Source organism: Centruroides sculpturatus, unplaced genomic scaffold (assembly GCF_000671375.1).
Source record: "Centruroides sculpturatus isolate CEXI.00-Female unplaced genomic scaffold, Cexi_2.0 scaffold1462, whole genome shotgun sequence".
In the NCBI taxonomy this organism is placed as follows: Eukaryota; Metazoa; Arthropoda; class Arachnida; order Scorpiones; family Buthidae; genus Centruroides; species Centruroides sculpturatus.
The window spans coordinates 46,738-61,105 of NW_019386014.1; the positions used below are offsets into that span (position 1 = coordinate 46,738).

Sequence of the window (14,368 nt, forward strand, 5' to 3'; positions counted from 1 at the left end):
ACGTTCATAATGTACTTTTCTTACATTTTCATAAGAAAATTGATCGACTGACTTATCTGAAATTAAAGCTGCAACACTGTACAAATATATTTTGTATGATTAAATTAAAGCAATATTTATAAACAAATTCAATATAATTATTTATATTGATATTCCTTAGACATTAATATACTATTTATTAATTTAATTGATTTAAAACATAATTGCCTATATTATTTTCATAAAGTAATTGGATAAAAGAATTAGAGGTGTGCAAGTATATTTATTTATTTAATCAGTCAAAGTTCTAAATTACTATTGTATATTTTATTTCAGAGCTGTATCTAAATAGGATTTTATATTGAAAACATTGCCTATATTTTGTAATCATAATTTAACAGTACTGTAGTTAAATTTGTTTATTTTCCCACACTTGAAGTAATTCCAAATATTAAATTATACTTTTATATGAAAGATAAATAATTCAATAACTTTAGTGTATGCTTAATATATTGCATTTCAAGAGCTTTATTAATTTTAGTAGATATGACTTGATTTCTCTTCATTTTCAATACTCAATACTTGCACATCTCTAAAAACTTCTACCAGAGTATTGGCTTGATTTATGCATTTCAACAAATCATTAATTAAAATTATAATTCAAAAAACAAACTGATTAAAAATTATCAAACGAATCAGCATTTTAATATACCATAGATATTTGTTTTATAAATTGGTAAAATTTCTTTATTAATTTTAGTTGGAAATACAGTGGAACCTNGCATTACTCTCTATAGCTTGGAAAATTATCAACAATAATTTATTTGTATTACAAAAATTTATAAAATTTACATTTAATAAAAATTATTCTATTATGATTTATTTTAAAAACTCTTTAGAAAATGTGCCAAGTTGGAGAATTTTTTTTAGCACCCGACTTAGGAAGCCCATATGCAAGGCCTTAATCAAGGTATGGAATTAAATATTGACTTTGTGGTTCCGCACTGTCGGTCGGGTTTCCCATCTCTACCTTGGAAAAACATTCGCATACTTAATAATTATTATTTTTTAAATGTATATTAAAATGTGGGATTAATAAATATACAAATATAATACATTACATAAATTCCTGAATATTTATATGAAGGTATAGCTCCTGAAAAAACTGATAATGTACTACAAGTAGCAGTTTTTGGAGTACTGCTACCATAATTCATTAAACAAATATAATCTGATTTACAAATAATTATATCTATAGGACAAGAATAAATAATAATAAGAAAGATAATTTATATATCATTTACAATATATAATAAATAATAGAACTTGTGCACTCTATTTGGTCATTACCAACTGGAATGCAAACTGACTCATAAATTTCTCATCTGATATAAAAAGTGACATATAAATAATTTTTATGAAGATATATTCTGCACTGGCATTGATAGAAACCAACCAAGCAAATAACTATGGTGATTTTTGAACTTGTAAAGTATTTTAGGATGATGTGAAATTCTTTGAGCATGCTAATTTTTCTTATATGATGTAATAAGTCCATTCTATTTTGATATATATCCAAAGGATTTCCCTATTATAAAACTCTCAAATGAGAGAATTAAATATTAAGAAACTCAATAAGTTAAATTTATGATCATCCATCCACGTTCGCATTATGTTGCAAAGGTGAAACGTCGGATACTTCGAGATTTCCGGAATAATGGTAGTCTGGATTTTCGGATGCTTCGACAGAAGACGACCACGTGGCGTTGCTATTAGGAGTTGTGAGATCGACATGCTGACTACCATTACTATTGCTAACAAACATGGTGGATCTCTTACAAGGTAGTGGAGGAGGTAAACCGGAATCATCTTTGTAAGAAGAAACGGTTGAGTGTGAAGGACTCGTAGGTGTCGGAAGTGGTGATGTGTCACGAATATCATTCCCTGTTGGCACATTGAGGCTGTCTTGGGTTGTGGTGGATGGAATGGAATACTGAAAAAGTACACAAATACATTAATAAAAATATTATAGTATAAAGATTAAATATCAGCCATCTTTTTAATCTAAACTATATTAAAATCTATTAATCAAATGATACAGTCAGATTCTTATCAGGCTTAACCAGTACAGGGGTGTAGCCATGGTGGGGCAGAGTGAGGCTCTTGCTCCACCCTGGCTCATTTAGTCAAATGAAAAATTATAGGTCAATAGGTTATAATAGTATTGTGTGGCAAGAAAGCAAGTTTGAATTGTGGCTGGAAGACACTATCATGTTGGTCAGTGATGGGAGTGCTCTCTGGTGAACGAGAAGGGAACTGGCAGTTTAAGATCTGGATGGTCTATGATAAGACTAACATTATAGAATGTTTAAGGTTCGGATTTAGCAGGAAAGTTCTAGTACCCTCTGTTCCCATTTTAGCACTGCAATCAGTGCTAGTGAGTCAGTTGAGTGAGTTGACGCATTTGAGCTTGTTCAGAACATAGCGAGCGAGGTTTATTTGAAACATCATTGTGTCCATGTGCAATACTGAATTTCTTACATTGTTTTAAATTAATAAGTGCTGTATTTACTTCTATTGTATGTTGTAAGCTGAACTTTGGTACTACAAATGGAAAGAAAAAATGTGCCAAATGCCAAACTGAAGGAGATAGAACTAGCTGCACTAGTTAAAGAAACACAATTGTTCTACCCATCCATAAAATGAGCGCTATTTATCTCACTTGCATAGCCCTGCACAATGTGCACTATTGAAAGATCCTTCATTACCTTATGCAGGGTAAAAACTTGGATACCCTGCATAAGGGTATCCAAGTTTTTACCCTGCACAGTCAACAATGACAGAAAATCAGCTTATTGGACTTTGTATGATGAGTGTGCATAAAAAGAGGGTCCTGGAAGCTAAAAATAAATTTGAGAAAGAAATTTTGACAAAATTTACCCAGATCTCCCGTAGGCTAGTGCTGAAATAAGATTTAGATAGTTCAAATAACATTGCAACTAATTACTTTTAGCATTTTCAAATGTTCATATAAAACCATTTTTTAATAAACAATGTTATCTTATTTTTGTCCCCCTGGAGAAAATCCTGACTATTTCCTTGAACCAGTATATATCTTTATTAAACAATAGAAAAAGTATATGTAATAACATGTTGTGCAAAATATTTGCTATAAGTTTGTTTTTATTTTAAACGAATAGAAAGTAATTAAGAGAGTTATGTGCAAAGTTTCATTGTTTTTATATCTATATATGCCTATAAATACATTATAATAAACCCAAAAATTTTAAGGAATCATCAACATATATTTTACTTACTTTCTTAATTTAATTCATTAAATGCACTTGAATGAAAATTGATGATTATTTTTACTAATTCATTTCTTGTCATTCATTGATGGAAAGAAATAGAACTAAACTAGCCCATTTGATATTTTCAGTTTCATATTTTGTTACTTTTTAAAAAATAAAATCAGTCTATAAGATAAATGTTCAAGTTTCATCTTGGGTTAATTGAGTTAACTGAAGTTGGCACTGTTGTGAGAAAACAACACTCCTATCCAGTAAGCCAGGTCATTTTTTAAATTGCTATGCAAAACTGTGACAGTAAGAATTGGCATTCATATTTTGATCTTGCTTTTAGAAATGAACTAACAGTACTCCTGTGAATCTCAAAACACTATAAGCATAACCTTCCCAGCTGATGGCATCACCTTCAACCAAGAAAATCAAGGTAAAGATGGGTTTTTCTATTACAATTAAATACATTTTGATTTGGGTTGGTAGTGATGCACCCATGTTTCTTCTCCAGACAGTAACAATCTTATTAAGCATGTCTTGTCTTCACAGTGAGTGAAATGGTTCAAGGACTTTGGTTCTAGGTACCAACATCCACACACTTTCCAATAATTCAAACAATCATGCATTACAGTGTAAATTAAATCATGAGAACACTCCAGCATAGTGATCACAGTTTAAGAACAAGAATGCAAATATTCTACTGCCAATTACAGATGTATTCAGTCATTTTTCTTACAAAACAAAAGATTTTATAGCATTTATTATAAATACTACAAATACATAATGTATAGATATTAGATATTCAATAAACATCAAAAACAAATTATATCAGATTTTTGTGTGTTTTAGAAGTCAATTTTATAATAAAGCTTTACTTTGTGATTTCCTAAGAATTTAGGTTGTTTTTAAATCTATATATACAGTGATACCCCGAACTTACGCGATAGGTGGGACCGAGCGATAACCGCGTAAGTCAAATTCGCGTAAGTCGGGGTATAATTTCGCAATTTGTGTAAAATCCAAATTCGGATGTATGTAAGCTAATAAATGTTCTCGTTAATCTTATCACGTTTTTTGATTTATTCACAGTTACAAGAAATCACCATATAGAGTCTCTCAAGTCTCCATAGATATAACAAACACAAAAATAAATAACGCAAACTACATAGTAACTATGCGTCAATTCCGTGCGATACATCCGAACATGTAAGCTAAACAATAGTGTGAGGGGAGTGAGTAATCAAGAGTTGCATGGCGCTCAAACAAAAGACGAATCGACGAGATTTGAAAATCGCGTAACTCCAGGTTCGCGTAAGTTGGGGTAGCGTAAGTCGAGGTATTACTGTATATATATATATATATATATAAATGGACGTGTATGTCCCTATATTTCACTTTTCAGCCAAAACTACACATCGCACATGAATGGTGTTTGTATGTGGTAGTAGCCCCAAGTCTCCATTCGTGCACTATAGTGGTTGCGTCTCAATAGCTATAAGGGTGCGGGAGATATGGCGGCTTAAAGTGGTTGACTTTAAAGATTTTCTATTTTGATTTAAAAAATGTTCGAACCGTTTTAAATTTGAATTTGTATTCGAATTGATTTGATTATAGAACGATTGTAAACGTTCCAGAAAATTCATCAAATTGAAAATAGTTCGTTTGACTGGACGTAAAAATTCTCTGATTAGTCTGGAAACAGGGGACCTAATTCTTGCATTCTGTGCTATAAGGGTGTGGGAGATATGAGGTTGAAAGTGGTTGACTTCGAAGATGTGTAACAATGGAAGTGTTAACAGTGGAAGTGTTAACAATGGAAGTGTTAATATAAAGCGGCATGCAAGATTTACAGGCAGTTTTTTGCATTTTTGCAGGAAATTGAACATATTTTTAGACTCATGTAAAAATTCTCTAATTAGTCTGGAAACAAGGGACCTAATTCTTGCATTCTGTGAAAACGGGTAAGATTGGCTATAATGTAATTATCTTAATCTTCACTATCATTACTTTTTGCCCAGCGAAGCGGGTCCTTGCAGCTAGATTCTAGATTACTTAGAAAAACAGTCTTTTATATATAAAAAGAACTATATTACATACAAATAAAAACCCAGCAAAGCGGGTCATTGCAGCTAGTTTAATTATAAAAATCATATAAGTACTAAATTTACAATAAAAATAAATTTCAAAGCATTTTCTTTAAAAATGTGAAATATTCATTTTGTTTGCTCTTAATTTTAAACATGGTAAATAGCATTTCATTAACTGTAAATAGCAAATAAATTAAAATGAATATTTCATTTTATTTGTTATTCATAGTTAATGAAATGTTACTTACCATGCTTATCTTTTTCATCAGCAAGCATTTAACCATTTCTTACAGATTTCATTTTATACTTGAACTGCCAGTTTTTGATAATTCATGCATCCACATACAGCACAAATTACCATTTTTAGCAACATTTTACCACTATTTTAAGTAAGTTTGTCACTATTTGCTGATTCTGACATTTACGCTAATTTTGTATTAAATTTAAGCAAAATGAAAAAATAATACATTGAATACATCAATTTTAATTTGTTTGGAAAGTGAACCAACTACACAGCTATGATTTGCAACACAGACAAATTTGAGAAGAGAATGTGGCATACCTGTCTATTGGTACAGTATCATGAACTAAACTAGGCCAGAAAATTATGTGTGTAGCATGGGTTATCAACTGTCAATCACGTGATGCACTTTCTAAACAAATTCAATCACAGGTCATGATTTATGATTTAATAACAGACATAAAAAAATCAAGGGAGAAGTAACTACGCAGTAGTGATATGATGTCACTTTTTCAATGGTTACCAGGCTGGTCTTTACTAGAGTGGCCAACTTTCAGAGTAACAAATTCCAAAAAAGTACCAACTTAAAGAACATGATGAGCAAAATATTCCCTTGATGGCTAAGGTAGTTAAGGCATCACCTACTGCTCTGGGGTCCCAGGATCAAATCCAGGCAAGCAATTTCAGGAAGTTTCATGAGAGGTCTGTTACAGATATATCAGGCCCAGTCTTTCACTACCCTGCCATGAAGAATCTGGCCAAATCCATGAAAAGTATGATTAAAACAATAGGTTTCTTTTAGTACCTATAGGGCAGAAAGAAAAATGGACAAAAAAAGCAAAGTGGTGGAAACAAAAATAATTCTGATTACAATTAGGTGTGTCAACTTCTCATGAAAGAAAAGGGACCAACTAAACTACATAGAATGCCTCATTCATTTTTCTGAACATTTTCAAACTGTTTTAAAACTGAAATTTCAAACAGTTAATAACAGTAGTTTTCATTGGCAACTTTTGAGCATCCCCCAAGGAAAGTTATCAGCCCAGTTGTATACTACATTGTGACAAACACATTTCCTTTATAAGATTTTACCCACAAAAAATGCCTGGCAACACTTCAAGCAAGGTTGCCATTTTGAAATTATGTTGCATGCTCATGTCCAGCTCAGTCTGTTACACTAATTAATCAAGGTGGATTGTATTGCCAAATAATGACACTTTCAAAAATTATTAATTGCCATTTTTGGCTATTATCAGTTTGTGATGTATTTACTAACTTTCCCTCATATACTTACAGTCAAACCCCTGTTCCAATGTTAAGGAAAGTTAACAACCTGACCAATCAACAACAGGACTACTGAATCAGTAGTGGCACCAAGATTCACCTTGCATCATTAGACGTCACAACATGGATCATCGATGACATTGTTATTCAAATTAGATTTCAATGTGCATGTGGATAAGATACTACTTCCAATTTTCGGTACACAATTCAATTTGGGCCCACCAGTGGCCAAGTGGTTCCATTCCTGAACACTGGGAGTTTGGTTGTGGGTTTGCACCTCACCAGGACAAGCTGCACATGTGGAGTTTTCTGGCTTTTCTCTACATCTGTAATGCCTAAATAAGGGCCAGTTACCCTTAAAAAGACCTCCTGGAAGGCATTCCCCATAGGCAGATTGCCCTAGTGTTGCGTTACCATAACTTAACAAAACAAACAAACAAACACAATTCAATTTAAATCAAATTAATAAAAACTATTAATTAACATTTGTATAATATAAATGACATCCAATAATACAGGTCTACAAATAAAAACTTTTTGTTTCCGAAGGAAACAAAACAAGCTGTTTCTTAATGCTTTTGACTTGCTGAATTCAAAACTGATTATAAAAACCAGAATTAGCTCAAGTTTACAAGGTACATCAACGTTTCATAAATTGCATAATATATATCTGAATACATACACATAATGTAATTTTCATTTAAGTTGGAACACAGAAACCATCAGAACACTTTTTGATACACAAAAAATAAATAAACAACGAAAGCATAAAATATCCAGGACATCACTCACAAGTATGACACTTATTTACAGACTTTTTGTATGAATCTGCAAGTGTTTCACATGTAATGTTCCAGCAGTAGTCTTCTAACATTGCCGGACTCTATTTCTCTAGGTATCACTTTTCCATACAAGCAATGTCTTGGTGAAAATACTCCCCATGTTTGTCACTGACAGACCCACAGTATTCAGAGAAAAGTCAATGCGAGGATGCAAAAAGTGCATTTGTGCATTTTCAATGACATGTTGCATTCCATCTTTTCATAACACCACAGCATGTTATTTGTAATTTGTAATTTCTTGTTTGTAATTAGAAGTTTTGTGGTTTTCAAGAAAATTGTTTACCACCATCCTGAAACCATTCCAAGCTTATTTTCCAGCACCTATTAGTATGCTATCAAAAGGCATATTTTTGGGAAGCTTGGAAATCTGTGGACCTACAAATATCCCCTCTAACTTTTGCCTCACTAATGTTAGGAAATGTCTCTCTAAAAAACTAAATTCTGAGCCATTTTGATCTGTGGTTTTGACAAAGTTTTTCATAAGTCTTAATTTTATATGCAACGATGGTAGTATGATCGAACTGAATTTTACAAACAGTTCAGAAATAACATTTTTTGATCCAGGTTCGAGGGATTTTCTTTATGGTCAGTCTCTCCTTTTGAAATGTGCTACTTGGTCTCTGCTATCCCTCTCACAGAGAAAACAACAGTACTTCATATTCCCCAGCTGAAGTCCAAGTAATAATGCTATAACTTTCAAATCACAACACACCTTCTATTTATGTTCTTGATAATTTACTTTTGCAAGAAGTTGCTTCATGCTTTTATATGATTCTTTCATGTAGTTTGCATGGCAAATATGAATAGAAAGCTTTTGTTACACAACAATAACAAAACAGCTTTAAGCTCACCATGGAGGAGTCAATGAAGAGTCTCCATTTGCATTATTTGTAGCATATATTGAGAGCTGTCATAAGAATGACTGTTTTCTTTTCTTTCCACAGACATTGAAGAAAATGTACTTTAAGCTGTATAGGAATACATTTCAAGAACTACAGAAAAATGGCAACTTTTCCAAAAATTTGACATATTTGGTTCAAAATCTTAAAAACTAGAGCCAAGTTAAAAATTTATTAATATATTATATTATAATATATTAATAAATGCCAGAACATTGTAAATGTCACTTTTCTGTAAATAAGTTTTATTTAAGAATTGAATTCTAAATGCAATGTTTTCTGCTGCAAAAAAATATTGTGGCAATAGTGGTGCTGTACTAGTTATGATTCACAATAACACAATTTACCATGCTGCGCAATTCACCATTTTGCGGTGTTATTCTTAGATTTTCCCTACGCTAGAGTGATATTCATTTCAGTGTTGACATATTTACTGAGCCACGACATTGTACATTCGTTAAAACAGAGATTTTTATTGAATATACAGTGGGTGATCGGTTAACGAACAGATTGGATAATGAACAAATCGGATAACGAACACTTTCGCGAAAGATTTTTATGTTCGGACAACGAACACATGATCGGATAACGAACACCCCACAGAACAAACACAAGAAGAAACGACGTAAAATAATGAATACCGATTGGTCTTCCCTTGTCTTCGGGCAACAATTCGAAACTTTTCGGAGTGTGGGAGACGTCGACATCGACGCTCAAGCCGGTATATACCGATCGGATAGTATTCCTCCGAACTTTGAAACTCTCCCTTGTAATTCCAGCCTTTTATTTTTCTGACAAAACAATTCTTTTATGTATTCGCGAGACTGTCGGGTAGGCACTCGTTAAGTTTTGCGTCTGTTTTTCTTTTCGAAAGGTGAGAGTATAATAGCAAAGGTAGAAAGTGGGCAGAAGATGCCTAATGCTGCTGGGCAGTATGGCGTGAACAGGTCTACAGTAGGCAGCAGTTCAATCTTATTTAAGAAAAATACTGTATAATCAAGAAGACTCAAGCAGCTAAAACAATAACAAGAATCACATCTGAGAAATAAAGAACATCGAAGGGTTCATAATGGAACCTGAAACGGATCTGACGACAGAAGAACGCCAAGAACTCTTGAATGAAGAACACCAAGAAACTCGGCGAGATGTTTTCTTCTGAAAAAGAGGATTAATGCCTATATCTGTTATTAAAGATCCTTTGAAGAAGTGGGATGATGTCAGAACGACGGTCTTGAATGGCATCCAAACCAGGTTGAGGCTTGGGGATTTCTACAATTGCAATGCTATTAATTACTTACGAAAAATCCTAAAGAAGAGAGAAGAGCAATCGACATTAGACAGATTCTTTAACCCTTTCAAACGGAAAAAACATGACTAATAAAAATGCAAGACTGTTTACTGTACGTATGTATTTTTATTACTACATATAAATAAACGTAGTAAGAAAGTATATATTTTTTTATTTTGGGGGTCTCCAGAACGAATTAATTAAATTTCCATTAAAACCTATGGTAAATCGATAATCAGTTAACGAACAATTCGGATAGCGAACAAAGTCTTGGAACGGATTATGTTCGTTAACCGATCACCCACTGTATTTATTTTTTCTGTTTAATATTATTGGGTATGTATACATTTGCATTAAATTAATATTAAAATACTAAATGTTTAGGTACCCACGAGTCAAATTATTAAACTTAATAGCCCAATAAATGGTGTCCGAATCCATAGCACCAATGAATGTATCCCATATCAGTTTGTTCAGGAAAACACCTTACGACGCAGTAGCACTTCCAGCGATCACAAACTATCATTAGTGAGACAATTCTACTTCTCATTGGCCAGACGATACTTTTTTATTAGCCAGATGATATCTACTTCTTGTCAGTCAGATGATATCTCTCTCCTTAGCCACCCTCAATTTTCCTGTTCAAACTGTTCAAATATGTGCTATGGTGACCGGTGGTCGACCAATCAGTCTCTCTACTCGTCTGTAGCTCTACGTCAGGTTAACATATTCTTTCAACTATGGAAAGTTTGATGGATGAACTTTGTCAGTTGGACAATGATTGGGAGCGAAGTGCAAATGTAAAAAGAAGCATCATCGCATCCATTCAACCATATTCCGAAATTCTCAATGAAAGAAAACAAAAATGTAAACAATTAAAGATGGATACTTTTTTCCGAAAAATGTAAGAAATCTGAAACTAAAATTTTTTAATATAAACATTTCACTTTATTTTATGATAAAATACATTTTAAAAATTAAATTTATAATGTATTTTGTATTATATTGTATTAATAAACAAAATTACTTGCTTATTTTTCACTTATGTAGAACCTAACCCTATACCTCACTGTAAATATGGGTTCATTTTATGCCTATTAGATTTGCACCGGCTTTTGTAGAAATGGAACTGCGGCGTAAACCAAGGGCTACCTGTATTTTGAAGCTAAATTTATGTGAAGCCATAATGTTTAAAGTGCCAAAGTGCAAGTCACTTTGGCACTTTTGGTGCTTAAAACTTTGCAGCTTATATTTACATCATTTTGACATTTCAGAGAATTTGTAACCAGTGCGTTTTTTACCATTTTATTGTAAAACTGAAATGAATTCATTCACTAGAAAAAGTGTTTTTACCTCTTCTGAAAAGTTTGTTTTTTGGCATTTACAACATTATGCAGGCCGGATCATCGCATAGACAAATGAGACAAATGTCTAGGGCCCGGTCAAACTGTCTATTTTGAAAAGATTTGTAAATCAGATAGATTACTCTTCTGTTGGACAACTATATAATACTGGTAAAATATTATATTATTTAAATATTAACCAAAAAGGTTAAATTAAACAAGTAAAATGGCAAAACCGTATTTGGGACACGACTATGTCTCGGAGACACTATTAAGCGGAATCACTTTGACGCTCAAAGCGGATCTCTTTCTCATTCTCCAATCTTTGGTATCGCTGCTTTTGGGCGCGATCGTTCAAACTTTGCCAGCCACGACCACGAAGTCGTCCACCATGCATTTTCGATGAAATTTACCTATCCAATTTCGAAATTTCTCTCCGTTGCGTGTCGGCCCGGGTTGAATTTTTGTCGATGCCTAACGAAAATTTTTCGTCTTTGAAAAAAATAATCGTGGCTATTGTATCGTTTGAAATTATTTTTTTTTATTTTGCACAAACAATATACAGTTTAACCTGATTATAATGTCAAATTTTTACTGGTCTCACGATTTTACTATACTAGACAATGTTAAAAAACCTACTTGTAATGACATAAAACCCTGTTTTAATGTCATATTTGAAGCACTCCCAAATTTACAAAATTAGATTACAAATTTTATTTTAGAAAGAAAATACTACGTGTTCAGTCCTAGGGTCAGAATCCATTTCCTTGAATGACTGTGGGTGGTACTCTTACCACCTGACTTCGGTTTGCCTGTTTGTAGAGAGAGTCGCCATTTTGTATTTTACTTTCACTCGGTTCTCAGTCCCGAGTACCTACAAGTCAGGTTTTTTTATGCGTGCATGATTTGGGCACTTAACACACTGTGCCAAATTGCAACTCCTGACATGTACTCCTTCATACCTCTAAGCTGGTAACACAGCAAGCAATACGATTTTATAAACAAGACATAGTCTTGTTGACAGTTATTTTTTTTAAGGTAATATTGTTATTTTACAACAACTTTTGTTAGACATTTAATAAAACAAATTTCAATATTTTAAATTTATAAACAAACTGTTCAAACTTTTCTAGAAAAACTAAAATTTATTGTTGTGTATTAAATATTTTTTATTAATAAAAATTTAAGATTTGTTTTAGTTTNTCATATTAATCAGGTGGGTTAACAACAGGTTGTGAGCCCCTGTTTCGTTTAAAAGACGTATTAAATTATCTAGAATAATTTTAAATTAAATCAGATTTATAATAATAATCTAAAAACAAAAGGAATTATGACACGAAGAAAAGTGACTAAACTTCAAACCAGTTTTATTTTTTATTATTTTTTTTCGTAGGATTCCCCCAAGGCAATCAATCATATAAGAATTCATCACTTATCATACTTCTCATTCCAATATTATATTTTACAGTGATTGATTTGATATAAATTTATAATTATATTCTTATAAAAACAATAATATAAATTAGTTTAATGTATTAAATTTATATAAATCCATATTAAAAGCTACAAATATCTTTCCTAAATATTGTTATTCCATTCTAAAACGAATTAGTACTAATAAAATGCAAATTATTTGCTTTAAAAAATATATATAATAAATGATTAAAAAATTAATTTAAATTGAATTTTATTAATATAAACACAACGAAGTGAAGACTGTTCTATTGTTTTTAACTGTAACCTATCCGAAATGGATGATTTATTTTAAATATTTGAATTTAATCACGCGTAATTTGAATTTTTATTGTGTATTTTTTTTTTTTAAAGTGTGTCTTATTTATGTTAATACGTACTGTAACTAAATAATACGTTTCAGTCGGTGAATATTTTTCTGACTTGATAAACAACTTTTGTAGACCCAAGGCATCTTTGCTGTAGTAAAAGAAAGAGTTCTTCGAGGGGAGAAAAAAAGGAAACTGCTACAAAGGAATTCATCATCTGAAAAACAGTAGAAAAAAAAACCAGACCAAACACTGTCAAATATATGATGAAGACAAAAGTAGATGAAGCGATTCGCTTTGAATGAAATCAAAACGACGTATTCAAATAAAACATGCAAGATTTTCTCATGCGTAAATTTTTTCTATTGTTCTTTATGTAAACATAGAATATATGTATTATATATATTTATCAAGAAAATGTTAAAGTATAAAAATATTTAAATTTCATATACAGATGACTTCATTCGAATCAATATGCTGCATTTAATTTGTATATGTTTTAAGTTATAAAAATTGATATTTATTTCTTGAATGAATGGTTTCAACTTTCAACAAGTATAAAATAATCTGTGATATTTTTCCTGTATATTTATGATCATATGAGTCGTTCAAAGGTACTAACCAGTGGCCGAATGGATAACACCAATGTATACTGGCCTCTCCAACGTAGGGGTTTCCGGGTTTTATTCACATTTGTAACACCTAAATATAGGTCAGTTTCCTATAAATCATGTTTGTAACATTTAAATAGGGGACAATTTTCCATAAGAGACATTCCTCCTCGGAAGATCGCTTATGTGTCTGTTGCAGTATACTAATTAAAACTCTGATTTTACACTAAAACTAAAATTAAATCAAAGCAATTGAAACATAATAGTTCAGAAAGTGTAGATAAAACACTTGTTGTCTGTCTTGATTGATTTGATTATACAGTAGAGCATTGATTTTTTGGATAACCGATTATGTACAAAAAATATATATTAACCTATCCCATGTTGAAATTCGTTCAAATCCTGCATGTCCTTAAGTACCTTCTCATAGTCACGCTAGTGCTGCCAGCTAAAATATGCACACCAACAAAAATAATATTGGATTAGCCCAAGATATAGCCAAAGATTGCAGCGCCGCAGCACTAGTGGAAATTTATATTTGCTGACTGGAAAGCTTTCGGTTAATTGACGTTTTGGTTGATCAATATTCGGATAATCGATGCTCTACTGTATTTCATCCATTATATCTCTCTTTTTATAGCACTTTTTGTAAGATGTTAGTTTTGGTTTCAGTTGGTAATGGTGAAGCATTTTGCTTATAATATTATATATATA

General features: G+C 31.9%; 1 protein-coding gene across 1 annotated transcript in view; it reads right to left on the minus strand.

Annotated features, from left to right (window-relative positions):
• Positions 1 to 766: 766 nt before the first annotated feature.
• The window catches only part of LOC111613122 (dedicator of cytokinesis protein 4-like), a 135,120-nt gene continuing 121,518 nt past the window's right edge, over positions 767 to 14,368 (minus strand). The window contains exon 31 of the mRNA XM_023354445.1: positions 767 to 1,972. Within this exon, the coding sequence (XP_023210213.1) occupies positions 1,631 to 1,972 (342 nt within the window). The 3' untranslated portion in view covers positions 767 to 1,630. The remainder of the gene's footprint in view (positions 1,973 to 14,368) is intronic.